General features: G+C 49.6%; 1 protein-coding gene and 1 long non-coding RNA gene across 2 annotated transcripts in view; one reads left to right on the forward strand and one right to left on the reverse strand.

The window, feature by feature from the left end:
• Positions 1-8,078, reverse strand: part of LOC145520236 (uncharacterized) — a 66,434-nt gene extending 58,356 nt beyond the window's left edge. Inside the window, exons 1-3 of the long non-coding RNA XR_014064330.1 lie at positions 7,926-8,078; positions 3,751-3,880; positions 1,849-1,992 (exon numbers count right to left, since the gene is read on the reverse strand). This is a non-coding gene — a long non-coding RNA (uncharacterized LOC145520236). The remainder of the gene's footprint in view (positions 1-1,848; positions 1,993-3,750; positions 3,881-7,925) is intronic.
• A 1,490-nt stretch (positions 8,079-9,568) lies between these two features.
• Positions 9,569-20,028, forward strand: LOC145520954 (histone-lysine N-methyltransferase PRDM9-like). The gene is made up of 7 exons (XM_081528490.1): positions 9,569-9,589; positions 11,539-11,606; positions 12,732-12,925; positions 14,590-15,199; positions 17,761-17,880; positions 19,526-19,787; positions 19,867-20,028. The coding sequence occupies exons 1-7, from the start codon at positions 9,569-9,571 to the stop codon at positions 20,026-20,028; spliced, it is 1,437 nt and encodes a 478-aa protein (XP_081384616.1).
• Positions 20,029-26,638: the final 6,610 nt, after the last annotated feature.

Below are 26,638 nucleotides of genomic sequence, written 5' to 3' on the forward strand. Positions count from 1 at the left end.
TGGGAAATGCCAGGCTGGATGAAGCACAAGCTGGAATCAAGATTGCCGGGAGAAGTAACAATAACCTCAGATACACAACGACACCAGCCTTATAGCAGAGAGCAAAGAAGAACTAAAGAGCCTATTGATGAATGTGAAAGAGGAGAGTGAAAAAGTTGGCTTAAAACTCAACATTCAGAAAAATAAGATCATGGCATCTGGTCCCATCACTTCATGGCAAATAGATGGGGAAACAATGGAAACAGTGAGAGACTTTCTTTTCTTGGGCTCCAAAATCACTGCAGATGGTGACTGCAGCCATGAAATTCAAAGACGCTTGCTCCTTGGAAGAAAAGCTATGACCAAACTAGACAGCATGTTAAAAAGCAGAGACATTACTTTGCTGACCAAGATCCATCTAGTCAAAGCTATGGTTTTTCCAGTAGTCATGTACGGATGTGAGAGTTGGACTATAAAGAAAACTGAGCGCTGAAAAATTGATGCTTTTGAACTGTGGTGTTGGAGAAGACTCTTGACAGTCCCTTGGACTGCAAGGAGATCCAACTGGTCCATCCTAAAGGAAATCAGACCTGAACAGTCATTGGAAGGACAGATGCTGAAGCTGAAGCTCCAATACTTTGGCCACCTGTTGGAAAGAACTGACTCATTTGAAAAAACCCTGATGCTGGGAAAGATTGAAGGCAGGAGAAGGGGATGATAGAGGATGAGATGGCTGGATGGCATCACTGACTCGGACATGAATTTGAGCCAGCTCTGGGAGTTGGTGATGGACAGGGAAGCCTGGCCTGCTGCAGTCCATGGGGTCACAAAATGTTGGACACGACTGAGTGACTGAACTGAACTGAAGCTCTTCCTAACTAAGGTCTTGATGAGGACTCTACCTAAGGCCCAGACACTGTCATTAATAACCTAACTCTTTCCCTATATAACACCCTACTTGTGGCTCTAACTCATGACTTGACAATGGTCCTGTTTCTCTGATCCTGTTCCTTCGTAAGGTTAATACCCTCCTCCTCACAAAGGCCCTGACACTGTCAATAATAATGATCTGACTTTTTCCCTAAGTAACACCCTGATTTTTTCACTAACTAATGCCCTGACACTGGTTCTAACTACAGCCCTGACGCTGGTCCTATTGAAAGCCCTGAGATATCGCTAAGGAACAACCTTACCTGAAGCCTTGACACTGTCCGTAGCTTAGGCCTTGATGCTGTCCCTTATAGTCTATGCTGTCACTAAATATCCCTCCGAATCTGCCCATAACCAAGGCCCTGAATATGTCCCTAATAAAGTCTCTGAAATGTCCCTAATGAACAGCCTTAGCTGACTCTTGCTAAGGCCATCAAGTTATCTCCGAGGTCCTGACACTGTCTCTAAGGCCCTGATGCTGGCTCTAACTAACGGCCTGATGCTGACCCTTACTAAGTCCTTGCCCAGGAGTTGTCCCAGGCTGCTGGGCAGCGTTCTGTTTTCCTCATCTCTCGCCAGCTGCCTGCCATTGGCCAATCTAAGATTCTGTGATGCGGTGGTCCCACATAGGATGTGCCTGAGGAGGCTTACCTACCGGAGGATGGTCATGGCCATTCCACCCTCCAAGGGACAGTGGCTCAGGGTGGGAATCTCTCAGCCAGTGTCTTACCTCAGGTTCTGTGTCCCTATTTGTTGTAAAACCCTTGGAGTTACTTCAGTAACATTTTTAAATGGATCTCCCCCTTGGCATATTTATAAGATAAATTTTTACAGAATTAAAATTCAGGACAACATTATTAGAATGAGCAGGAAGACAAAGGATGCCCTCAATGATCTATTACTTGGAGGATTTTGCAATTCTCATGAGAAAACACTCACTCTCATCACCCTCTAGGCATCAGCATGAGGTAGGAATCATCTGCATTCTTTATTTATCCCTCTGAATCTTTCAGAACCTTTCCTTCAGGAGAAATCTCTGGGCTCTTCAGGAACTGTGAGTGGCGATGTCAGGTAAATCTGAAACTGAAAAGCAGAGGAAAACAGAAGGTGAGGAGATGAGAATTCTTGATGGAGAAGCTGGGGCACCCATGTTCAATCTCAACCTGTGAGTCTAAGTTAGTATCAGTGAAAGTAAGGACCACCAGGACCTGGCCCCTTGGCCTTGTCACCTGGTGTGGGGACTGGAGACACCCAAACTGCCCTGGCCACTTTCAGAGAAATGAAGAAGCTGGGAGAACACCACGGGAGCCACATTGGAAAAGGTCCCTGCTATGAAGTAAGATGCACTTTTCAAGAAAGTGAAGGATGATCCCTTGGTTCTCAAAGACTTGCAAAGATTCTGTGTTCTTCTGGAGACATGTTGAAGCCTCCAGTCTTTGAGGGCAGCGATGAGAAGGAACTGTGCTCAAAACCATCCAGCACACACTCCTTGAGGGTGCTGAGGATGACCAGTGTCCAGCCCAAGGGTGTTGTGGGCCTGAAACCCCCTTATCACCTGGGATGGGAGGGGCCCCATGGGCACCCCCTGGGCCAGCGGGGTCTCTGCTTGTAGGCTACAGACCTTTATCAGGTGCATGATCTGCAAGCATCTTGTGCCATTTTGGATGGTGGATCTTTTTCTTACTCCTTTTGTGCACAACAGCTTTTGTTTTGAAGAAGTCTAATTCATCTCTTTTGTCTTTTGTTGTTTGTGGTTTTGGTAGCAGATCTAAGAAATCATGGCCAAATCCAAAGTCGTGAAGTTTTTCTCTCATGTTTTCTTCTATGGGGTGTATAATTTTGGTTCTTACATCTAGGCCTTTGATCCATTTTGAGTCGATTTTGTATAGTGAGGGAAGTAGGGGTCCAACTTTGTTCTTTTGCATGTGGGATCTGGTTGTCCCAGCACCTGCACTAATTGTTGGGGAAAACTATTTGCAAATGATGCCACCAAAAAGTCTAATTTCCAAAATACGCAAACAGCACATGCATCTCAAAAAAAAAATTAAAAATGGGCAGGTCTAAATAGACATTTCTCCAGAGAAGACATACAGATGATCAACAGGCACATAAAAAGACACTTCACACCGCTAATTATTAAAGCAACGCAAATGAAAACCACAATGAGGTGTCACCTCATAGTCATCAGAATGGCATCGAGAAAATGTCTACAAATTACAAATGCTGGTGAGGGGGTGGAGAAAACGAAATCTCCTACTGTTGGTGGGAACTGATGCAGCCACTGTGGAAAACAGTATGGAGGATCCTCAAAAAACTAAAAAGTTGGCATATGAATTAGTAATCCCATTCCTGGGCATATATCCAGACAAAGCTATAATTCGAAAAGACACAATCACCACTATGTTCATAGCAGCACTATTCACAACAGCCAAGATGTGAAAGCAACCTACCTGTCCAACAACTGATGAATGGATAAAGATGTGCATGTGTGTGGCTGTGGTGTGTGTCTGTGTGTGTGTGTATACAGTCCATGGGGTCGCAAAGAGTCGGACATGACTAAGCAACTTCACTTCACTTCATACATGTATATGAGTATCTCCCATTCACACATGCTGTATACACATTATTTAACTTATTTGTGCAACCATGTGAAAGTAATTAACATCACAAAACTGCATACTTAAGATGAATTAAATGGTTAGTGCCACGTTTTGTATTTTTAATGACAATGAGAAAAAAGTGTAGTGGTCATAATTGTTACAACATAAATGAATATTAAAAACGTCCTTAGTGAGAAAAGCCATACCATAAAAGGCCACCCAGATCCCATATTCATCTGACCTGCTTTAAATCCATCAAGGCTGTCCAAATGAGGGGAAAACGCAGTAATGGTTCCCGGAAAAGAAAACTGCATCAGGATGGAAAAGGTATCTTCACACAGTTGGGGCAGCAGGTGACGGTGGAAGCGGGCCTGTGTATTAAACCATAACACAGAATTCATGCTTGCCTCATGGGGGGGGCTAGGTGTTGGTGCCTCAGGAGAGTGTCACTGTTTGGGGTAAAACACACTGAACATTTTGTGTGAATTTGCAAATATGAGTACTATTTGCCATTATTAAAAGCTTTCTGTACATTTTAAATTAGTGGAAAGTGAGTTACTTTTCAAAACAACCATGACAATACCATTCAAGAACTCAGGTAAGACAGGCATCAGACTTTGTTATAGAGGCCAAGACTCACCAGCCCAAGTTCAACCAAATTTGTGACACTTATTTCCCTTGTAGGAGTCCATGTGGTATTAGTATTAAGAGGCATCGTGGGAAAAGGGTGTTAGTAGCCACTAAGTCGTGCGTCCTGTGGATGATCTGGATTGCAGGGGAAGCAGTGAGATTTTAGCTTCACAATCTTTTACATTATTTCAAAACATATGTTAAAAGATAAATTCAGCAAAAAAAATGGAATACACACAGATCAATTTTGTTTCTATACAAGAATAACAAACCATCAAAAAGAATAAGAAAACAATCCCATTCACAATTCAAGAAAAAAAAAACTATCTAGGAATAAATTTAACCAAAGACATAAAAGACCTATAATCAGACAACTATAGGGCATTGATAAAGAAATTGAAAACAGAAAAGAAAAATATCCTATACTCATGCATCAGGGAAAACTATTTTTAAAATATTTTCTACTGAGCCCAAGAGCCTAGAAGCCCATGCTCCACAGCAAGAGAGGCCACTTCCAAGGGAAGCCCACATGCTGTAACTAGGAGCAGCCCCACGACCACAACTAGAAAAGGCCCAGGCATAACAAAGACCAGTGCAGCCAAAAAGAAAAATAAAACAAAAAATAACTTTTAATAAAAGTCTATCAACAAAAGAAAAAACAATGTGGACTTTACAAAATTAAAAATGTCTACTCTATGGAAGACCTTATTGAGAAAACCAACAGACGGAGCACACCCTGTATGTACGCTCAGTTACTTCAGTCGTGTCTGACTCTGTGACCCTATGGACTGTAACCTGCCAGGCTCCTCTGTCCAGGGGGTTCTCCAGGCAAGAATACTGGAGTGGGTTGCCACACCCTCCTCCAGGGGATCCTCCAAGCCAAGGGGTCAAACCCACATCTTCCATGTCTCCTGTATTTGCAAATGGGTTCTTTACCACTAGTGCCATTTCCAAAACATGTATCTGAAAAAGGATCTGACTCAAATTATACCAAACGACCTCTAAAATTTGGTAAAGATTGAATACACACCTGGCCAAAGAAGATAGACAGTAAATAAGCACACAAGAGCGCCCTCAAGATGCTGGGGGATGTCAACTTTGGAAGACAGTGGCACTTTTCTCCAAATCTAAACAGTCTCACCTCAGGATCCAAGAAGTGTATCTCTTGTATTTAGACAACTGCTTTGCAAAACTGGGAAATAAAAACTAGCATCAAGTAATGTACAAGAGCTCTATTCATAATAGTTAAAAACTTAAAAGATATCAGGATGTCCTTCCATACACGTGGAATGACAAGGGACTCCGAGGAGCCAAAACTATCACAGGAGCCTGCAGTTCAAAGGGCCTCCGGGGTGCTGTGCTAAGTCGCTTCAGTCACGTCTGACTGTCAGAGCCTGCCAGGCTCCTCTGCCCATGGGAATTTTCCAGGCAAGGATCCTGGAGTGCGTTGCGCCCTCCTCCAGGGGATCTTCCGAACCCAGGGATCGAATTCCTGCGTTGGCAGGTAGGTTCTTTACCACTAGCACCACCTGGGGCAAAAGTGCCTCAATGGAGATCAGGGAAACCCAGTTAGGAGAAGGGGCTCAGAAAAAAGGAAGTGAGGGAAGGAGACTCTTAGTCACATTCAGAGAAGCCCAGCAGGCAGTTCTGCAGGTGGAAGCAGGCTGGAGCTGTGTAGAAGATGAAAGAGGGAACTAAAGCAGGGGCCCCAACCTCTAGGATCTGATGCCTGATGATCTGAGGTGGAGCTGATGAAATAATAATACAAATAAGTGTTCGGTCACTCAGCCGTGTCCAACTCTTTGTGACCCTATGGACTGCAGCCCACAAGACTCCTCAGTCCATTGAATTCTTCAACCAAGAATACTGGAGTGGGCTGTCATTTCCTTCTTCAGGAGATCTTCCCGACCCAGGGATCGAACCCGGGTCTCCGCATTGCAGGCAGACTCTTTGCCAACTGAGCCACCAGGGAACAGAAATAGAAACAGAGCGCACGGGAAACGGACGGCACTTGAAACATCCCAAAACCTCCCCCACCCCGTCTGTCAAAAAATTGTCTTCCAGAAAAACTCCCGAGGTCAAGGAAGGAACTTCATGGGTACTCAGCTGTCCCAGGCTGCTGGCTTAGGGAGATGCTGAAGCAGGGGTGTCCCAAGAGGTAGAACCTCCCTTGCACGGGGTCCTCAACAGACCTCCGATAGCCTTGGTGATGATCGGAGAGATTTGTTTCATTTTTTTTTTAATATCCTTGTGGGAAAAACTTAAAACTTAGCAATTCTGTTACAGTCTTTAAGAAAAAGTTTTCTTTCTTTACTGATCTGTGAAGTACCAACTGTGACGATCACTGTTCTAATATACCTCATAGTGTTGCTGACACTATGGATCTAATTGTGTGAAACTGAACTTATTCAATAAAAATGATGAAGCATCTGCCCTGTGCCCAGCACGTTCCAAGGGTTGGGGAGTATAATGAAAATACTCCATAAGATGCACAGCTGGTAGGCACATTCTTTAAAAAGCCTTTTACACTTCCACCAATAGTTTATTCTCAATGTCAACACTTGCCAATTAATGACCATGCTGGGTAGGAAGCTCATTAAAAACACAGGAGCCAGGGTTCCCGGAAGGATATCCCATTCTCCCTTGGACAGTCCTCCACCCTCTCTGGGTCTCAGTTTCCTTATCTGTAAAATCATGGACAACTGACTATAATTCACCCCTGGAACCCAAGCCTATTGAGAGGGATGGGAAATATTACTCCAAGGCCGGGATGATAGACCAGATTTAAAGAAAAATATGGCATTGCTGCTTTTCAGTCAAACAGACAAATACAATGAAGGAAGGAGTCCCTGGCCCTGCGGGATTTGCCTAGGGGTCTAGTCTGGGAAATTCTTACACATCAGGAGATGGCTCCGAGCTGGATTTCCACAAACAAGAACATCCATGCGAAGGACAAGCCTGCGGAGCTCTGTGCCCATCAGCCACAGGAAGAGACTGCCTCCCGCCAGCCAGCAGCATTTACAAGCGACCTCCTAAGGCCTTCACCAAACTTCAGGGGCACCTCTGGGTTTTCTGTTTCCCTCACTTTTCTGACTCTTTTCTTAAAAAGACGCACATTTCTTCATAGAATGCCACAGTGGAAGGAAACTAGGCCTTCAATTTTTAGACCTCAATTTGCAAAAAACTTGGAGCTTTTTTGTTTTTTTTTAATTAAAGCACCACATAATTTAAAATTTTACACGTTCTAATTATTCAATTCCAAAACACCACACTTATTGCACAGGGTCCCCATGGAAAGGCCCCCTCTCAGCAGGACAGCCACAGATGCCACCATGAAAGGGCGGCAAGGTGCCCTCCTCCCTTCTTTTCCGCCTGGGTGGCCGCCAGGCTTTTAAATCCATGCACACTACTAAGTTTCTAGGGTGCAATTCGTGGACCCCTCCCTTTCCCATCTCAGAAGGTGGTCAAGGGCCCGCTGGGCTGCAAACCGCCGGAAGCAGGGCTGGGCCAGCAGGCCAGCGGAAGGGTTGTGGAGTGCCAGCAGGTGGAATCACCAGGCAGCATAAATCCCTTGGACTTCCTGGGGACCTCGCTGCGGGCACTAGGCTGCTTGGGAAAACCGCGCGGGTCTGAGCTTTACGCGACGGGGTAAAGTGGTAATAAAGGCCTTGACCCCAGTGGCGAGGCCTTTCTGCGACCGCCAGGTTAGGGGGCTCCGAGGCTGTGCCAACAGAGAGGGCGGAATACGTGGTTCCATACTGCGCCCTGGAGCCCCAGTTGCCTTACCTGTGGTCCGCACCCCTCCGCTCCGCTCACTGGATGCCGATCGATGCGGACCCAGGAGCCCACGAAATGGGCGTTCGCAGCCGCAGTGGAGACCCCTGAGACCCGGGACCCACTGCCTAGGAGCTCGGAGGAGGCTCGCTCCGCCCCCGACGCGGCCAGGTGTGCTCGCTACTGCCGCCAAGTGACATCCATCCGCGAGCAAATGCACCCCACCGAGACGGCCCGAGCTTTCTATCCGCTGATCTGTCTATAATTCAGGGATAAAACTGTGACTACAGAAAGGAAGGATGACCTGACCTAGGATGGCCATGATGCTCTATAGAACCAGAGAAAATTGGTTAAAATAAAAAAAAAACTTTCTTGGAAATTGTAAAGCTGGTTCTTTTGCATATGCAATTAAGAACAATTAGCTTGTCAAAAAGGCCTGCCTAGGGCAAAGCTTTAAGTTAACCCTTTCCTTGAAAAACACTACCCACTTTGCCTGAGATCTCAGCCTTGGGCAAATGAGAACTTCAAGCACCCCCACCACCACCCCACCACCCCCGCCAAAAGGAGGTCAAAGAGATATTTTAAATCTTAGGCGGAAAACTAGATCTCTGTCTGTCTCTCTGTGTGGATTTATTTATGTCTCAGTGTGAGTCTTCTGTTTTTTGATAATATTGCTGAAGTTGTGAGTTCTTATTTAAATAATCTAAAGAAAAGGAAGCCCTTTCAAATCAAACAGTTCTAAATACAAGAAAAAATTGACCTAAATGAATTTTAGATTCATTTGAACTGGGAAATAGTCAATATTAAATATCTAGTATTTATTTTTTTCCCTACTCTAATATAGACATGTCTAAGAGTCATTAACATTAAGCATAAAATTTTTATAGTGCCTAGGTTTATTATAAGTTAAATATTGCTATATTGTTATATCTGTCACAAGCTTGTCAACAAAGAAAGTACCTCATAAAAAATCAAACAAAAAAACTCCTAAAAATGTAAATGCTATGTAAATGATATGAGCTTTTAGATAAACTATTAAAAATAATTATACTTAAAAATATATATCTATAATAGTCTTGACTGAAGGCAGAGGAGAAGGGGACGACAGAGGATAAGATGGTTGGATGGCATCACTGACTCGATGGACATGAGTTTGAGCCAGCCCCGGGAGCTGGTGATGCACAGGGAAGCCTGGCATCCTGCAGTCCATGGGGTCGCAGAGTCAGACACGACTGAGCAACTGAACTGAACTGAACTTACCATAGTTGCTCCAGATTTTGGTTACCTGAATTTCTATCGTTGTGCTAAACTAAGTGGTGTATTGAATAGCTAGGTCATTTCCAAATACATTAAGGTTCTGAAACATTCACTACTTGACAGGACCTTCCTCTTACACAGAAACTAAAGAGGCTTTTGACTGTCCATGAATAGTGTCTGGTGCCATCCTGAGATGTTCACTGTAAGAAAGCAATTTTTTTTTAGATAGTATCACTGATACGTATGTTCACCAATCTATAGAATGTCAATATAAAAGTCAGTTCTTGGTTGCTTAAGGAAAATGTATGTCTTGTTATTAAAGAAGGTATGAGGAATGAAATCCCATTTTATGAAGGAAAAAGAGGTAGTTCTGACTTACAGTTTCTGGCAGTTTCAGGATGAGAGAAGTAAAGGAATGGGTACAGAAAGGGATAAGGAGATTTTATGGAAGGTGGGCCCCCGGAAAAGAGCTCTGTGCCTAGAACAAGTTTTCCTGAGATGCTGAACTGCCTTTGCTGATGGGTTTTAGGTTTCTTTACCTCTTCAGTGTCTGTTCTAGGTTTACCCTTGAAATCTTTTGTTAACTTTGGCTCAGTGGGTAAGTATTGTTTCACAGTGACGTATGTGATCCTACCTGACTGTTATAAACCCTTTTGATATTTATGAACAAACCTTCCTAAATAATTGACTTCTAGCTAATTTTGGGATGCTTCAGAGAGCCCCTGAGACCTCCCAAAGAGAGATATGAAACAACCTGTGTTCATTTGGCCTGTTAAACTGCATGGGAAGTGTTGTCAGAAGGAGTGATGAATCTTCCAAGTTATATTGTATGGTTGATACTAACATAGATATCCTAGAAATTATGTGACGTTCATGAAAATCTGCTATGTTCTGGTAAAATGCTGTCAGTTATACTTCTAGTTATCATATTAAAGTGTTTCAAGTCACAGCAATGACCATATTACTTTGTCAATTTCAATTTAATCAGGTTTTAAACATGCCTTCTATGGTTTCACACGGATGCCTTTGCAAAAATACTGCTACTTCAAGATATATGGAAAAGACTTTTCTAAGCTTACCTGTAAACAAAATGTTTTGTTTGTTATCTGGTAAGCTGGTACCAGACTGGAATCTAGTCTAGTCTCTAGGTTAAGAGAACACAGTTTTCTTAGAATGCAGCTTTTGATCACAGATTATGAATTTCTTTACCTTTCAGTGATTTATATTTGTTTTTATAATCTTTTTTTTTTTACTTCAGTAAAGTAAATAAGCATTATTTAAGATTATGGTACATGTAGGATGGACCAAGCTTTCCCCACTCCTGCAAATTCCCTTAACCCCTCAGATTCTTCTGATGGGACCAAGGTCTCACTTCCCAGAGGGACAATCCAAGCTTTTTATCACCTGATCTGCCCTTGATATCAGAGTCAATTTGAGCACTATTTGGACTATAATTTAGGCATGAAACTATGACTACATAAAGGAAAGATGACTTTTTGATGCAGGATGGCCATGATATTCCTTGGACTTCAGAGAAAATTGGTTAAAATGAAACTTTTTTTTCTTGGAAACTGCAAAGATGCTTCTTTTAGCATATGCAATTGAAAACATCTAGGTTGTTAGGTCAGTTTTCATTCCAGTCCCAAAGAAAGGCAATGACATAGAATGTTCCAACTGCCACACAGTTGCACTCATCTCACACGCTAGTAAAGTAATGCTCAAAATTCTCCAAGCCAGGCTTCAACGATACATGAACTGTGAACTTCCAGATGTTCAAGCTGGATTTAGAAAAGGCAGAGGAACCAGAGATCAAATTGCCAACATCCGCTGGATCAAGGAAAAAGCAAGAGAGTTCTAGAAATATATCTATTTCTGCTTTATTGACTATGCCAAAGCCTTTGACTGTGTGTATCACAATAAACTGGGGGAAATTCTGAAAGAGATGGGAATACCACACCACCTGACCTGCCTCTTGAGAAATCTGTATGCAGGTCAGGAAGAAACCATTAGAACAGGACATGGAACAACAGACTGGTTCCAAATAGGAAAGGGAATATGTCAAGGCTGTTTATTGTCACCCTGCTTATTTAACTTTTATGCAGAGTACATCCCGAGAAACACTGGGCTGGATGAAGCACAAGCTGGAATCAAGATTGCCGGGAGAAATATCAATAATCTCAGATATACAGATGACACCACACTTATGGCAGAAAGAAAGAAGAACTAAAGAGCCTCTTGATGAAAGCAGTTGAATCCATGCAGGCTGAAGAGCACCAATGACAGCAGAGAGAAATAGTTCTTCCATTTCTTCCTACCAAAAGAATAAATAAAAGAGGGAAGAAAACTTGTAACTCTTTCTGACACTCAGATCACCAAAGGGAGAAACTGCTATGAGTATGTGGATGGAAAGGACACGTCTTTGGCCAACTGGATGAGGTGAGTGCAGTGAGTCTGCAGTTTGTAGATGTCTCTCTTCCCTCAAGCCCACACCCCTTTCCCTCTCAAGCTGTCTCCCTCAATAGCTTTCACATCTTCTTTCCTCTTTTCTTTCCATATCATGCTCTTTCATTTCAAAAGACATTAGAAAGAAAGAAATAAAAATATAGCATGTGCCCTCAAAATACAAGTCTATATGCTGAACAAAACTGGGGGACTTGAAAACAACTTGAGGAGTCTAGATATACCAGGGACACTTTAACTCACATAATTGACACTTACCAAGCACTTTATGGTTCAGTTTAGACAGTGAACTTCATTACTGAAGCAGATCACACAACCCATAGTCTTTTGGAGAACATACTGCAGACAGACATTAGTCAGACATTTTAGGAACAGTAACCTTAATTTTTCTATCTTTGAGTAACTGCACAGTGCCCGGATAACCTAATACAGGAGCTCTTGAGTCCATGTGGGCAACAACCTCCCGAGGCTCAGTTCCAGTGAGAAGTGAGCCCTGAGGCCTGGGAAGGAATGGGGGGCAGGATGGCCGTGAGCATGGCCATTCTCTGAGGGCCTCTCCTTTCATCAGGGCAGGCAGAAAGTGAGTAAACTATTACTGTTCTGGGTCTCAAGCTATGTGAGAGCACGCTCCAAGTTTCCATGGGATGGGGTGGGCAAGTGAATAGGACCCTGGATACACGTGGGGAGATTGAAGAAAAGCCTCGGGAAGAGAAGGCAGGCTGGGGTGAGCGCCGAGGGGTGTGTACTAGCCGAGGAGCACCAAGTCCTGTGGAATGAAAGAGAACTTAATTTAGAGTTTAGGGGAGCTGGAGGTCACCAGCCTCATGGACAGTCCAGGTGGAGACCAGTCTGGAACTGGGCTCTGGAAAATGGCTAATTAGGTAAGGAGAGAAGAGCATTCCAGCCAGGAAGAGGACCGGAAACAGGATATGGAAATAGGAATTCACATGGCCTGGTCGAAGGTGTGAACAGAAGGTCCCCACGAGGGGCGATGGGAGGCACAGCAGCCTCAGAACGTGAAGGCAAGGAGCTGGGCATGGCCCGACCGTGGAGGGCACTCGTCACCTGAGGTTTCTTTCCCTTTCCCGGCCTCGACCTCAGGTATGTGAACTGTGCCCAGGACGACGAGGAGCAGAACCTGGTGCCCTTCCAGTATCACGGGCAGATCTTCTACCAAACCTACCAGGTGGTCAGGCCGGGCTGTGAGCTGCTGGTCTGGTACGGGGACGAGTATGGCCAGCACCGTGGCATCAAGCGGGACAGCGGGGGGAAGAGCGAGCTCGCGGCCGGGAGAGGTGAGCGCCGCCCCTCTTCCAGCGCCCCAGCCCATCCTGGGGAGCCTCCCTGGTCCGATTCCAAAGCAGAGTATAATCCAGTCTAAAGTCAGTCAAGTCGTCATTAAAATGCCTCAGAATTTGATTCATTTCATACGACTGTTAGGAAAGATTTTTATATTAAAAATGTTACTTCTAATTTTCAATATTTCACGCAAAAACTATGTCACATCACCTTCTGCTGAAAGGCTCAGAAGCACAAAGCAAGTTTCCCAGCACCGACCCGCCCTCTCCCCTCTCCCAGTTTCTCCCTCATTTCCTCCCATTTCTAAGCGACACGTGGACAGTGATTTGCATTCAGTCACTGTTTCAGTTTGTTGTCATGTGAGCTCATACTCTGCGCCAGACAGGGCTCCACCCACCGAAACAGACAGAACCACTGCCCTGGGGCAGCACGGGCTTCATGCCAGACAGGGGCTGGTGCTCTGAGGAAAACAGCGCAGGAAAAGTGCCTCGGATCAGCCTGAGCAGAGGGTGGGGTGTGGCGCAGGATGGTGGGGCAGGGTCTCTGCAGAGATAACACCCCTGGGAAAGGATTCCAGGCAGGGAAGCAGCCAGTGCCGCAGCCCCAGGGCCGGGACGAGAGGCCTTGCCCGTGGTCGCAGGAGGAAGCACAGCGGGAGAGGAAGGAGGCTGGATGGGACACGGAAGCCTCGGGGCCCGTGTCCACGTGCAGGCCCCAGGGCTCTTCCTGGGTGACACAGAAAGATGGTGCGGCTTTCAGCTGCAAGCGGCATGGTCTCTGTTCTGTGACGATGCTTTGGTTCATTTTTGGGAAGAGACAGCAGCGGGGAGTCCCCTCAGAGGTCAGTTCACTGCCAGGCATGAGGGGAGGGTGGGCTGGCTGAAGATGCACAGAAGTGAGGGTGTGAGGAGTCTGGCCGGAGATGTATTTTTAAACAGGACTTCCTAGTGCATGTTAAATGGACTAAGACTGAATGAAATAAATGAGGTATGAATACTGGTGAGCCTTGAGAAAGGACATGCCTTTATTTTCTGATTTATGGAAAACTCAGAGAGGAGCAATTCAAGAGCCAGAGACCTGTAGTCAGTGGGACCTGGGCCACTCGCTCTCGTCCAGTCTGAAACCCACTTCCTGCAGAGATCGGCACAAAGGCTGCTCTTTGAACCAGGAGCCACAAAGTCAGCTTTACTCACACCTGCTCTAACCACCCCCTGTGCTGCCTCCCATATGCAGGGAGCTCCAGGCCAGGCGCCCCTAACTTAATAGACCCTTTCCCCTCATAGGGAGCCGCTCAGGAAGATTCCACCTCAGTCATCAAGAGTCTTATCTCTCAGTAGGGTAAAATACCTGTGGCCACTGTGACATGACTTTTCAGATACTTACACGCAGGGAAAGGTCCCTGCAGATTCACCTCTATCAGGAGAGACGCTGCCTCTGATGCTGCGGGAAGGTCCCTATTCTGGGTGATATGTAGAAAAGGCCCTTGACACAAGCTTCCTGGATTTCTGTGGATGTAGAGAATAAGAATGGAATGGAAAAGTGGACTGTAAAGACACACTTGATGGGAGACAAATCGTGCGCTGTCAACCCTAAGATGATTAGTGGGCAGGCCTTGCCATGGCAAACCAGCTACCTGACCAAAAGCTTCCTCTTTCAGCAGAACCAAAGCCCAAGATCCATCCACGTGCCTCCTGCTCTCTGGCCTTCTCCAGTCAGAAATTCCTCAGCCAACACGTTCAACTCAATCACCCCTCTCAGACGCTCCTGAGACCATCTGAAAGAGACCACCTCCAAGCAGAGGATCCCTGCCCAGGCAATCAAAATCAGCAGCAGCAATATTCCGATCCACACAGACCGAGTGACAAACCGGAGGGTCGCAAGGCAATGGAAAGGCCCCAACCTTTGCTGAAAAGCATAAGGCTGAGGAGGATTTCAAGGGCCTCTTCCTACTTACCCAGAGGACAAATGGGAGGTTCTGGGGTGCATGAGAGAATGACAGAAGAGCCCAGCACAAGCCAGAAACTGAATCCAAAGGACACAGGCAAATTATTCGTGGGGGAAGGGGTCTCAGGGATTCTGAGAGTCAAGTACAGAGAGTGTGGGCAAGTCTCCAAGGATAGGTCAAGTCTCATCACACATGAGAGGACACACACAGGGGAGAAGCCCTGTGTTTGCGGGGAGAGTGGACGAAGCTTCAGTCGGAAGTCTCATCTCATCAGTCACCAGAGGACACACACAGGGGAGAAGCCCTATGTGTGCAGGGAGTGTGAGTGAGTAATGACCAACAAACCACATCTTAGCCACAGGAGGATTACTGCAGCCACCCCATGCCTCAGCTCTAAGGGGGACTCAAAGGAGGTCTATGACCCTTTACTGTCCCCAAGAGTATGAGGAGAGACTTCCCAGGTGGTCTAGTGGCCAAGACTCCAATGCAGAGACCCATGTTCAATACCTGATTGGGGAACTAGCTCCCACATGCTGCAACTAAGACACAGCGCGCTTTAATAAATAAATACATAAATAAATATTTTAAAGAAAGAGTGTGATAAGCACAGAATTAATTGATTAAATAGACCTTCCACTTGCATGACAGGAGAGGAGGTAGATAAACAGCAGAGGGTTTCTTAAGTGTTCTGGAGATGTTCATGCCAATTGCCTTCGTGGTTTTTTGTACTCCTCTTGTAACAGATTTTGTCTCCAAACAAATCTGAAGCCCAGACTACAAACTCATTCTCCCCTGATTACTGACAGCAGTGGGGTCCAGTGGTAGCTGAACCCCTGGGAAGGCATAATTCTGGAGCCAACTCAGTTAGGCACTGGACAGTTGGTTCCTGGGTCCAGGGAGAGGAATCTAGGGCTTGAGACAGACACATCAAGGAAGGGAATTCCCAGGCCTCCTGGGAAGTGTGGCCTCTCCTCGTTATAGAATTTGACCCTCCTTTGGCCTCTCCTGGTTGCCCTCTGGTTTCCTCTGACTTCTGTGGTCTCAAAGTGAAGGCCTCGAGCATGTGTGTGTGCATGTGTGTGTGCCTCACTCAGCCTGGGCCATCTGGTCTTTGCTGCTCCCTCAGGGTCACCACAGCATCTGGACTCCAGATACGACCACAGGGATGCAGTTCTCAGCACCCCCTCAGCAGCTGTGTGACCTGGGGCAAGATGCTCAGCCTCTCTGTGTCTCTGTTCTCATCTGTGATACATGGTGGAGGCAGCAGCATTTTGGTCTGATGCATGAGCACAGGCAGAATCTGGCAGAGGCTGGCTAAGGATGCAAGCCCCACCTTTGCTGTTCTTGGTGGTTTTTTCTTTAATTTTTTCTTATTTTTTAATAGAAGGATACTTGCTTTAGAGAATTTTGTTTTCTGCATGTCCTTCAGCCCCCACACCTTCCAGGTCTTCAGAGCTAGACGAGGAAGGGGCCGTTTAGGCACTCGGCTGCCCTGATGAGTGGGTGTGAGGTCAGGGGTGCTAAGGTAGGGCGCCCTCCCTTCCCACCACTGCCGTGCCTGCTGAGCTGGCCATCCCCAGAGCCCCTCCACAGACAGGCAGTGCCGACAGTCGTCCACCCTGCCGAGAACAGAGCCTGGAGCTGCGTGTGAAGGAAGTCCCTGTCCGGCCCCTATCCCACCCCCACACGGAGGGTACTCAAAGCCCACACAGCGGCTTCTCTATGCACCGGCCTCGTATCTGTGTCCACGTGCTCTGGTCAACGCTGTCACGACCTTGAAATTCTTAACTATGGAATAGTTCATCCTTACACGTCCCTTTTATGAGTGAAGTCTGATGGACCCCGGGGTGTGCTGTGAGCAGAGCAGATATGCACAGCATGGGTCCCAGGGGTGAGCAGGCTGCATGAGGGGACAAGATGGGCACAAAGCCCCCCCACACACACACCCTGGGTGAGTGAATGTGGTGACCAAACCAAGAAGCCACGCTTGCTTTGACCCAGAACTGAGCTCCAACAGAGTGGAGGCAATGGAATGCTAAAGAGTCGACCACACCCTCCCCTCTGTGAATGACCTCTGCCCTGGCCTGATCCTTCCAGGATGGGTTCAGGAGGCTGAAGTTCGCCCGGTCACCAGAAGACACTAAGGGGAGAGTGGGCCGCGGGGCAGGGCGCAGAGGGTGCAAACTCCAGGACTGGGGACAACGGCCCTCAGTTCCCTCCCTGTGCCAGGCTTCTGAAGCGTCTCTACAAGAACCGTGTCAGTAATAACCACCCACTAGTATTTTCTCATTTCTTTCATGCTTTCTTAAAGGAACACGTTTGTCTGTGGCTTGGTTTCCCTACAGGAAGGGAGGTCGTATAGACTCCCCATCTTCTGCGGCTTTAGGCAGGGGCCACGGGAGGGAGAGTTAGGGGTGGTGCAGGCAGAGGGGCTTCAACTGAAATACGGTGGGGACCCAGAAACTTGCAGGGGCTTCTCACCTGCACCTCCCACGGGAGCTGGGCCTGGAATCCGCTGGAAGCCTGAGCAGGTCAAAGCTTCTCCCTCCTCTCCCCTCCCCTCAAAAAGCTGGCTCCTGGGCCAGCCCACAACACCCCCAAGTACCCCATCACCCGCAGCCCCGCACAGGCCCTCCCTCACAGAAGTGAGACGACCTGCATGGTGGAAGGGACGGTGTGTGACCCCAGAGCTTGGGGTCTCAGCTGACCGTGAGCAATGGGACTGGTGCTTTACACACCCTCCCAGCCCAGGGAGCTGCCAACAGCCACAAGCCACGATCTGAAGCTGAGTCGGGGGGTGGGGTGGGGATGTGAGCTGTCCGAGGTCCCATCCTGTCCCCCAGACATATGCCAGGCCTCACCTGACACCGTGACTGCCCTGCACAGGGACAGGACAGCAGGTGCCTCCGCGGCACGCTCCACCCTGATTGCAGCGGCCCCACAGCTGTACCAGCCCCGCCTGCGCGCTGCTCTGCTTGGCTGCCAGGACTCAGGGACCCTGGGTGAGTAGGTGAGGGCAGAGCTCCAGAGGCCAAACCTGTCTTCAGCCACCAGACCCGCGCTGGTCGCCAGACTCATGAGCCCAACCAGTATCTGAAGCCTTTGGGAGAATGACACCACAGACGCTGACCTCAGAGCTCAGACTACTGAAAACTTACTAAACAGATTATTTTTAGCCTTTTTTTAAAGTGGGATGTTGGCAGGAAGAGGGGAGGGGAATGACTTCCTTGGTGGTGCAGTGGTTAAGAATCCACCTGCCAATGCAGGAGACACAGGTTCAATCCGTGATCTGGGAAGATCCCACCTGCCATGGAGCAACTAAGCCCAGGCACAACTACTGCAGCCCAAGTGCCTGGAGCCTGTGCTTCCCAACCAGAGCAGCCAGCACAGTGAGAAGCTCAGCACAGAAATGAGAGCGCAGCCCCCACTCCCTACAACCAGAGAGAAGCCCGCATGCAGCGAAGACCCAGCCAAAAGTAAATAAATAATCTTTTTTAAGTAGAAGGGTGCAGCATTCCCTGCTGGTCCAGAGGCTAAGACTCTGAGCTCCCAACACAGGGGGGCCGCGTTCAATCCCTGGTCAGGGCACTGGATCCCACATGCTGCAACTGAAGACCCTGCGTGCCACAACTAAGACCCGCGCAGCAGATTAAATGAATATTCAAAAGTAAGAGGCTGTTCATCTGTCGCCATAGAAAACTGCAACATTTTAGCGAAAGAAAAAAAAAAAGATCTTATTTTGCATGTTCTTGTGGTTGACTGCAAAAATTTTCTCATAATGTGCAGCTGTTTAAGAAAAAAAAGAAACTAAAACCCACCCATAAATGTGTTCAGTTCAGTTCAGTCGCTCAGTCGTGTCCGACTCTTTGCGACCCCATGAATCGCAGCACGCCAGGCCTCCCTGTCCATCACCAACTCCCGGAGCTTACCCAAACCCATGTCCATCGAGTCGGTGATGCCATCCAGCCATCCCATCCTCTGTCGTCCCCTTCTCCTCCTGCCCCCAATCCTTCCCAGCATTAGGGTCTTTTCCAATGTGTAGGAAACATCAATTACTGCAGCATCTGGCCACCACACACGGGAACACACGTGCATCTTTTTCTTCTATGAAAGCTTTCAGCCTCCACCCACCTTCCCACCGGCCTCTGCTCTGCTCACCAAGAAGACTGCGCTTTGGCCTCGTGACCGAGGGTTTCTGTTGAACTCAGGGAGGCGGGGGAGCGGGGCTGTGAGGTTGGGGGCACCGTCTGGCCTGCAGTGGGGAGAGAAGCGTGAGTGCACCCCCTCTGGGTCCAGTAACTCCAGGGGCCCCAGGGGAGCCGCCCAGGAAGAAGCCTCTCAAACTCTTTCCCTTCGGTTTCCAGTTACAGCACGTCCCACGTCTCGGGGTTCGGCTGTGGGTTAAATCCTCTCTTGTTGGACGTGAAATGTGTTTCCACAGAGAACCTGCCCAGATCTTGGCCCAGTTGGTTCTCTTGTTGGACGTGAAAAGTGTTTCCGCAGAGAATCTGTCTGGATCTCGGCCTCGGTTGGTACAGATGTAACAAGCAGTACGTTCAGGGCTCAGGGAAGTGAGTTCTCAAGCTTCCTTTAGGGCTACAGCGCCTCCTCACCCCCACCCCTTCCACGGTCATGGAGCCTTCTCTTCCAGAGGAAGGTGTTTGGCAACACCAGCCACAAAGACACATACCGAAGAGGAGCAAGGCCACGGCAGGCGGGGCCGGGTGTTCCTGGGGCAGCAGAGGGGCCTTGGACACTCCATGCTGGGCCCCTGCCCCACGGGCTTCTCCTCCCTCTCGCTGGGCATGCAGCTTTCAGCTCCTAGGTGCCTGCCAGCGAGGGGCTCCCAAGACACCAAGCTGGGGTTGGCGATGGGCGAGCTGGATGCCAGGGAACCCGAGACCCTGCCGCAGGTCAGTGCACTGTGGCCAAGGGCAGGCCTCACTGAAGGGTCAGGCCCTGTGCATCCAGGACACCCTCTCCGGACCCCAGGTGGAGGCACTGCTGCCCCCGGTGCGCACCTGGGTCTCAGGAGGAGGAAGAGAGACTGGGTTGTCCTTCCCACCTCCTGCCCAGAGAATGACAAAGGCCAGCTCCCAAAAGTCGGCGCAGGGTGGGCAGAGTGAGTGCTTGGGTCTCACGGGGTCCCTGTGAAGAGGGCTTTACGCTGACTGGATCCCTCTTGGCTGGTTCTCCTTCTGTGTTGTCTTCACATCAAATCTCACAAGGACGAGGCAGTCCTGGTGCCCAAACATCACTCGCCCAGGTGCCGACAGCCCTCCTTATTTATTACGGGCAGGGAGACAGGGTGGCTGGTGTGACGCTGCCCGGGACCAGAGAAGAGAGCCCCTAGGCTGTGTCTCTTCCGCCTCCTGAGACCCAGGTGGGCATGGGGGCAGAGCACACCCACCTCGGTCCGGAGAGGGTGTCCTGGATGGACGGGCCTCACTGTCCAGTGTGGCTTCAGGGGGGACGGGTGAAAGGGGCACTAACTCCCTTTTAAATATTTCAGACACCACTGAGCTCCTTTTGGTTTTTGGTTTCAGATCTTTTTGAGATGGTCCATTTTCAGAGTCTTTATTGAATTTGTTACAATATTGCTTCCATTTTATGTTTTGATTTTTTGACTGCAAGGCATGTGAGATTGTTACCAAGTCCAAGCTCGCTCTGCTTGCCTCACAACAGGCCAATAAATCAGAGGCGAGGTGCTGAGGCAAGGAATACGACTCTACTTGGAAAGCCGGCAGACTGAGAAGATAGCAGACTAATATCTCGAAGAAACCATCTTGTCAGGGTCTGGATGACAGCGTCTTTTATAGAACACAGAGCTGGGAGGTGAGGAAATAAAGTGAAAAGGCCGTTAATCTGGCGAATGTCTCCTGGAATGGCCAGCCTCGGGAGAAGACGTGTTACTTTCTCCCTGCTGTAGCCATCCAGAGGTGGTCAGGTCCTGAACAAAGGCAGAGGGGTAGGGTTTCCTGAGGCAGGCCATTACGTATGGACAGAATCCCTGTAGTAAACAAACCAACAGGAAGCAAAGGTTAAACTGAAACATTCAACATGGAGTCAGATTTTGTTCTTCCCTGTAGCAATTCCCCACTCTCAGTGCCCACTCCACAATCTTATGGAAAAGGGGTGATGACTGTGCTAATGGCTCCACGAGCTGCATCTTTCGGGGTGTGTCCACCGCTGGTGCCAGTGTTCCGAATGCTGAGATTTGTCTTTTGTTTTTCTTTGGAAAGTCTCTACTTCATATGTGTAGACATAAAAACATTTATAATCGAGCTGTTGAGAATTATGTTTTATTCAGTAAAAATCCTTTAGGATTTCAAAACCAGGAGGAAGCATCTAAAGTTTAGGAATTTAGCACTTTTCTGTGCATGGGAAGATGCACCAGCCATCTCACTGTAATCATCCCCTTTGATACACACCTCACCACCTGGGACCAGTATCCTGTCTTCTCCTTCCTGAGTTTCCTCAGGGCTCACTGTGGGGAGTGGCTGCAGCCTGATGGCTCCTAGAGGGAAGGTATTCTCCTTCAAGCGTTTCCCCGGGGATCACAGTGGGGAGTGGCTGCGCTTTGACGCTGCTGGAAAGCACCTATTCTTCTCCTCCCTGAGTTTCCTCAGGGCTCACCATGAGAAGTGGCTTCAGTCTGAGGCTTCTAGAGAGTAGGAGGGAGAACCTGGGTCCCCATTGAGATCATCTCAGCAGAGAGAGCAAACACGTCCTGTGACTCCAGACAATCTTCCAAGGTTCAGGGTTCAGCGTTCAGCCTGCAGGATCCACAGCCATCAGCTCGGCCACCATGCACTTAGTTGCTACGTAGCCCTGAAACCTACACTGCAGGAGGCCCTCTAAATGTGACGTCCTGTGCAGCAAACTCTCGGTCACATCCTCCAAGCCCAACCCAGGCCCAGATCCACTGAGAGGGTCACTGGGGACCCAGGTTCCCCCTCCTGCTCTCCCACATTCCATACCTGAGTGGGGAGAAGGCAGGGGCTGGGGGCACAGTGCCTCCAAGCAGGTAGGGCAGAAGTTCTCCTATCACCCCTGGTGGTCCATCCCTGGGAGCACAGTCTAATGTCACTTTTAGCAGCAGGGGACATGTGTCCCCAGACCCGGCCCACTCTCTACGGGGTGTGAGCTGTGAGCACTAACACAGGAAACCCCAGTGACCTGCTTAGGCTAAAAGACTAGTTCCTGAGATGTGAGCTGAAGTCTGAAAGTAGCTTCTCATTGGGATTAGCCTTCTCCAGACCTAGCTTAGGGGCAGCAAGAGTGCAATAAGTGGCCCCCAGCTGGGGCAGCCACACAGGGCCTCTCGACAGCCCCATGGAGACTGTGCACCAGAGTGACCACAAGCCCACATTCACCCAGCGGATGGCTTCTGAGAGGTCTGTGGCAGACCAGAGTGCCCACGATCCTGCACTCACCCAGCAGTGAATTCTTGCCTGGAGAATTCCATGGACAGAAGAGCCTGGTGGGCTACAGTCCATGGGGTCGCAAAGAGTCAGACACAACTGAGCACCTGAGCACACACACATGAAGCAGAAACAGACTCGGGCAGAGAGAACAGACTGGTGCTCTCCGAGGAGGAGGGGATGCTGGAGGGGGAGGGGGAGGCTGGGGTCGGAAGATGTAGCTTTTATAAGTAGAGTGGATCAACAAGGCCCTGCTGTACAGCAGAGAACAATATTCAGTATCCAATGATAAACTATAAAAGAATATTTTTTAAAAAGAATGTATATACGTGTATGAGTGTATCCCTGAGCTGTGCAGCAGAAATGAACACATTGTAAACCAACTGTACTTCAAAAAAAAAAAAATACTGATTTAAAAAAAAAGAACAGACCCTAGCCAATTACAACAGATACCCAACCCAGGAGCACCGAGTCCCGAGCAGTCAGAACACGGACCAACCAGTCAGAAGAGGGGCTGACAGGGGACGGGGCCCCACAGCGGCCCACAGGCTGGCTGCGAGCCCTGGGCTCCGTAAGGCACGAGTGTCGCTGGAGGAAATGAGAACTCTACCCACACGACTCCTCCTCCAGCTCAAGACGAAGCGGCTCTGCTTCCCCTGACCCCTTAACTGAAGGGGCCCCGGGACGCCCTGGCTTGGTGCTGGGACCAGGAATGTATTGGTCAGATCCCAATGCAGGGGAGGTCTGTGAGGGCAGCCGTGGGCCAGGATGAGCGCAGCAGCTCAGCCTGTTCCTTGCTGCTGCTGCTGCTGCTGCTAAGTCGCTTCAGTCGTGCCCGACTCTGTGCGACCCCATAGACGGCAGCCCACCAGGCTCCCCCTTCCCTGGGATTCTCCAGGCGAGATACTGGAGTGGGTTTCCATTTCCTTCTCCAGTGCATGAAAATGAAAAGTGAAAGTGAAGCCGCTCAGTCGTGTCTGACTCTTCACGACCCCATGGACTACAGCCTACCAGGCTCCTCCGTCCATGGGACTTTCCAGGCAAGAGTACTGGAGTGGGGTGCCATTGCCTTCTGCGGCCTGTTCCTTGAAGGTCATACAAAACAGAGCCCAGGAGGCCGGAAAGTGTTCTAATGGAGGGCAGGCCCCCACGTGCGCTGCCTCCGCTCTCTGGCTGCGGCCCAGTGCTGACCCCCCTGTGCCGGTCTGCAGCGCGTTCTGCACACATCCTGACAGCTTAGCTGCTGAGCCCCAAGGTGAAGGCTTGTGATCGCAGCCATGTCCACAGGCAGAAACAGCATAGACCACCTGGCTCCTGGCCCAACTGAGAGGTCCAGCTGAGACCAGCGGACACGTGGTGAGCTGTGGTCTAGGGTGGCCCCCGTGTCACCAGTAAATGGCAGTGTCACGATGCAGGCCAGCAGGACTCAGCCTGAAGGATTGCTAGATTCAGCGGGGACACACCGACCCATGAACACTGCCGGCCCTGGGTTAGGCAGAGACCCGAACAGGCAGACAACTGCAGAGAGCAGAGTCCACGGCACAGAGAGGTGCAGCCGTCCCTGGGCAGGGAAGGGGCTCGGGAGCCCCCAGCTTAAGCATAAAGAGGCTTCAGGCACAGGTGGTGGGAACAGACTTGGAGCTGCTCTTTAAGTCATGCAGGGCAGGACATGCAGGTAAGTGAAGGCCAGAGGGAGTTGACCATAAAAAACAGAGTGTCTGGGGAACAGACAGGCTTGAGTGGAGCTGAGCCCAAGGGGGCTGGAAGTCTGGACTCAGAAACCCTGTATGCCTCTCTCCCGTCTCTGCCTCCTAATCTACTTAACCCCCACTCTGCAGCCTGACGCCGCCTGTCCTGTGCATCTCCACACTCAGACCGTCCATTCAGTGACAGATATTTGCTTAGCACCTGCCTCTGGCCAGGTCGTGTTCCAGGCATGGGACAGGCGTGAGGAGACAGACAATAACCCCAGCCCTTGGGGAGCAGAAACTCTACCAGAAGCCAGATGCACCCCTCCTGTGGCCGAGCCCCGGCCTCGCCCTCCTCAGCCACTGGCTGGCCCTGCTGGAGCTCCAGCCCCGGATGCAGTTCCATCTGAGCATCCCTCCTCCTCCAAGAAGGTGCCTCTCTGGACTCACCGCCCGTCAGCCCCTGCCACCCCCTGCCCTGTGTCCTTCTCAGCACGTACCACCCGCTGAAACGGCCTCCCTGCCACCTGCATACCTCAGTGTACCTGCCATGTCACGTCCTTGGTGAAGGAGGGTCTCAGCTGCCCTCACGCCCTTTCTGCTGAGTTCCCTCCACAGATTCCCGTCACGGTGGCCTGGAAGGACTCTACAGACGAGTGTGGAGCAGGGGATCGGCAGGGCGGAGAGGGTGAGCCCCTGGGCCGCTCAGTGGTCAGGGTAGGCAGGGACCCCCCAGCACTGGCTCCAACCAGCTCCCTTCTCCCTGGGACCATGAGGGGGTGAGGCCATCGTCGCTGCTCAGGGTCGGGGCTGCCAGGAAGGGCTGTCAGTTCCACGGTCCTGAGCGCCCTGTGTTACACGTTTTACCTGTGTGATCTCAACTCCCTCAGGCAAAATGCTTTGGGCTACACGCTTGGAAGAATCAATAGGAGTAGTTTAAGGTCACTCAGTGTAACACAATCCAGAGACACAAGGCCCCACCGCCTGTCCAGAGGACCAGGGACAACACCCGGAAGGGAGCTGCTTGTCTCCTGCTCCGTGTCTCATGTCTTCCTTGGCATGAGTCATGCCCTCCTGGTGCCCAGGGGCTGCTGTGCCTCCAGCATCACATCACACAGTCGGAAGGAAGTGGGAAGAGGAGGGCAGGCCCACCAGCAGAGCTGCACTTTGCTCCCAGGAGCCTGAAGGTGCTGTGTGCCAGTTACCATGTGGGGGTCACGTGGTGAGCATGGCAAGGCTGGCCCTGGCACTATTCAGCTGGATACCCTGCCTGCTCTTAGTCAGCCCACTGCCCTCTCAGGTTCCAGGTGAAGCCCGCAGGATGGGCAGGGGCCCTAGTGAGACCACAGAAGCACCTGTGGTGATGCTCTGCCCTGCCCTGCGCTCTCCCAGGACTAGGTTCCCTCTTGAGGCAGAGAAGGCGTCAGGGCTCTAGACAGAGGGGGTGACAGGCAGCCACCAAAAAAGGTTTGATTCTTGTTTTTGGTAGCTTGCTTCTAACATTTGAGACTGTAATACTGGAATGGGTCGCCATGTCCTCCTCCAGGGGATCTTCCCAACCAAGGCATTGAACCCAGGCCTCCTGCGTTGCAGGTGGAGTCTTTACTATCTGAACCACCAGGGAAGCCCAAGAATATGGAATAGGTAGCCTATCTCTTCTCCAGGGGATCTTCCCGGCCTAGGGATTGAACCAGGGTCTCCTGCATTGCAGGTGGACTCTTTACCAGCTGAGTGACCAGAGAAGCCCGGAAGGGAAGGCTGCAGAGTGAAAATGATCAGTCGACACTGCTCGCCCCAGACGTGGTCCTGACATCACTCCTCTGCGTCCCACACCAGAAGGTGTTCCAGCACACATCCCCTCTGTGCCTCAGCTTCGGCCCCTGGGACACGGGGACTCTGACAGCCACCCCTTGAGCCTGTGCTGGTGATGAGGTGAGCAAACCCTGGTAATAGATTGAAAGCTGCTGCAGATTCAAACCACAAAGCTATACTGCCGCTCCCCCTGGTTGCCAACTGGAACTCACCGCTCACCTCACACACCAACGGGCTCCCTCTCTGCACTCAGCGGCCAGTGGGTGGGAGTGTCCCTCGTGGTGGCAGTATGCTTGTTCATGCTCCTGTCCCTCTGTTGCTGTTCAGAGTGGTGTCCACAAACTGGGATGTGTCCTGGGGACCCTGCGTAAGGGGGAAGGAGAAATGAGACTCAAGCCTTGGGCGTTTCTTCTGGCACATTCCACTCTAGCTGACAATCCATGAGCAGAGTTCTCCATGAGACTCAATGCCTGAGGACCAGAGTGGGGCAGGAAGCAACGCTGTTTCCTTAGAACCGTCTTCCAGAACAACTTTAAACCTAGTGCTGTTGGGCTCTTCATATTCACAAGGCCTGCGGGACTGTAAATGATCCCTCCCTTCCAGTCATGTCCCAGGGTAGATCATCAGACAGGAATTCAAAACAGGGCCACCTTTCAAGAAAACAATGTCAAGAGGTCAACTGTAGTCACTCTGTACAGTATTGAAAAGCACCTGGAAAGTCTGTCCAGCTCACTGTGTACTCAGTTCCGTTGCTCAGTTGTGTCCTACTCTTTGCAATCCCATGGACTGCAGCTCGCCACTAGGTATTACATCCACGCAAATCAAAACTCCCCTGAAAAA

The sequence above is a fragment of the Giraffa tippelskirchi genome, chromosome 9 (genome assembly GCF_054371585.1).
Source record: "Giraffa tippelskirchi isolate mGirTip1 chromosome 9, T2T-mGirTip1v1.2.pri, whole genome shotgun sequence".
NCBI lineage: Eukaryota > Metazoa > Chordata > Mammalia > Artiodactyla > Giraffidae > Giraffa > Giraffa tippelskirchi.

Excerpts from the sequence above, each read along its gene's own strand:
- LOC145520954 (XM_081528490.1), top strand. The coding sequence starts at position 9,569 with ATGAGAGAAGTAAAGGAATGG. Across the intron at positions 9,590-11,538 it reads TGAGAGAAGTAAAGGAATGG|ATCACCAAAGGGAGAAACTG; the intron begins GTACAGAAAGGG and ends TCTGACACTCAG. Across the intron at positions 19,788-19,866 it reads AACCCGAGACCCTGCCGCAG|GTGGAGGCACTGCTGCCCCC; the intron begins GTCAGTGCACTG and ends TCCGGACCCCAG.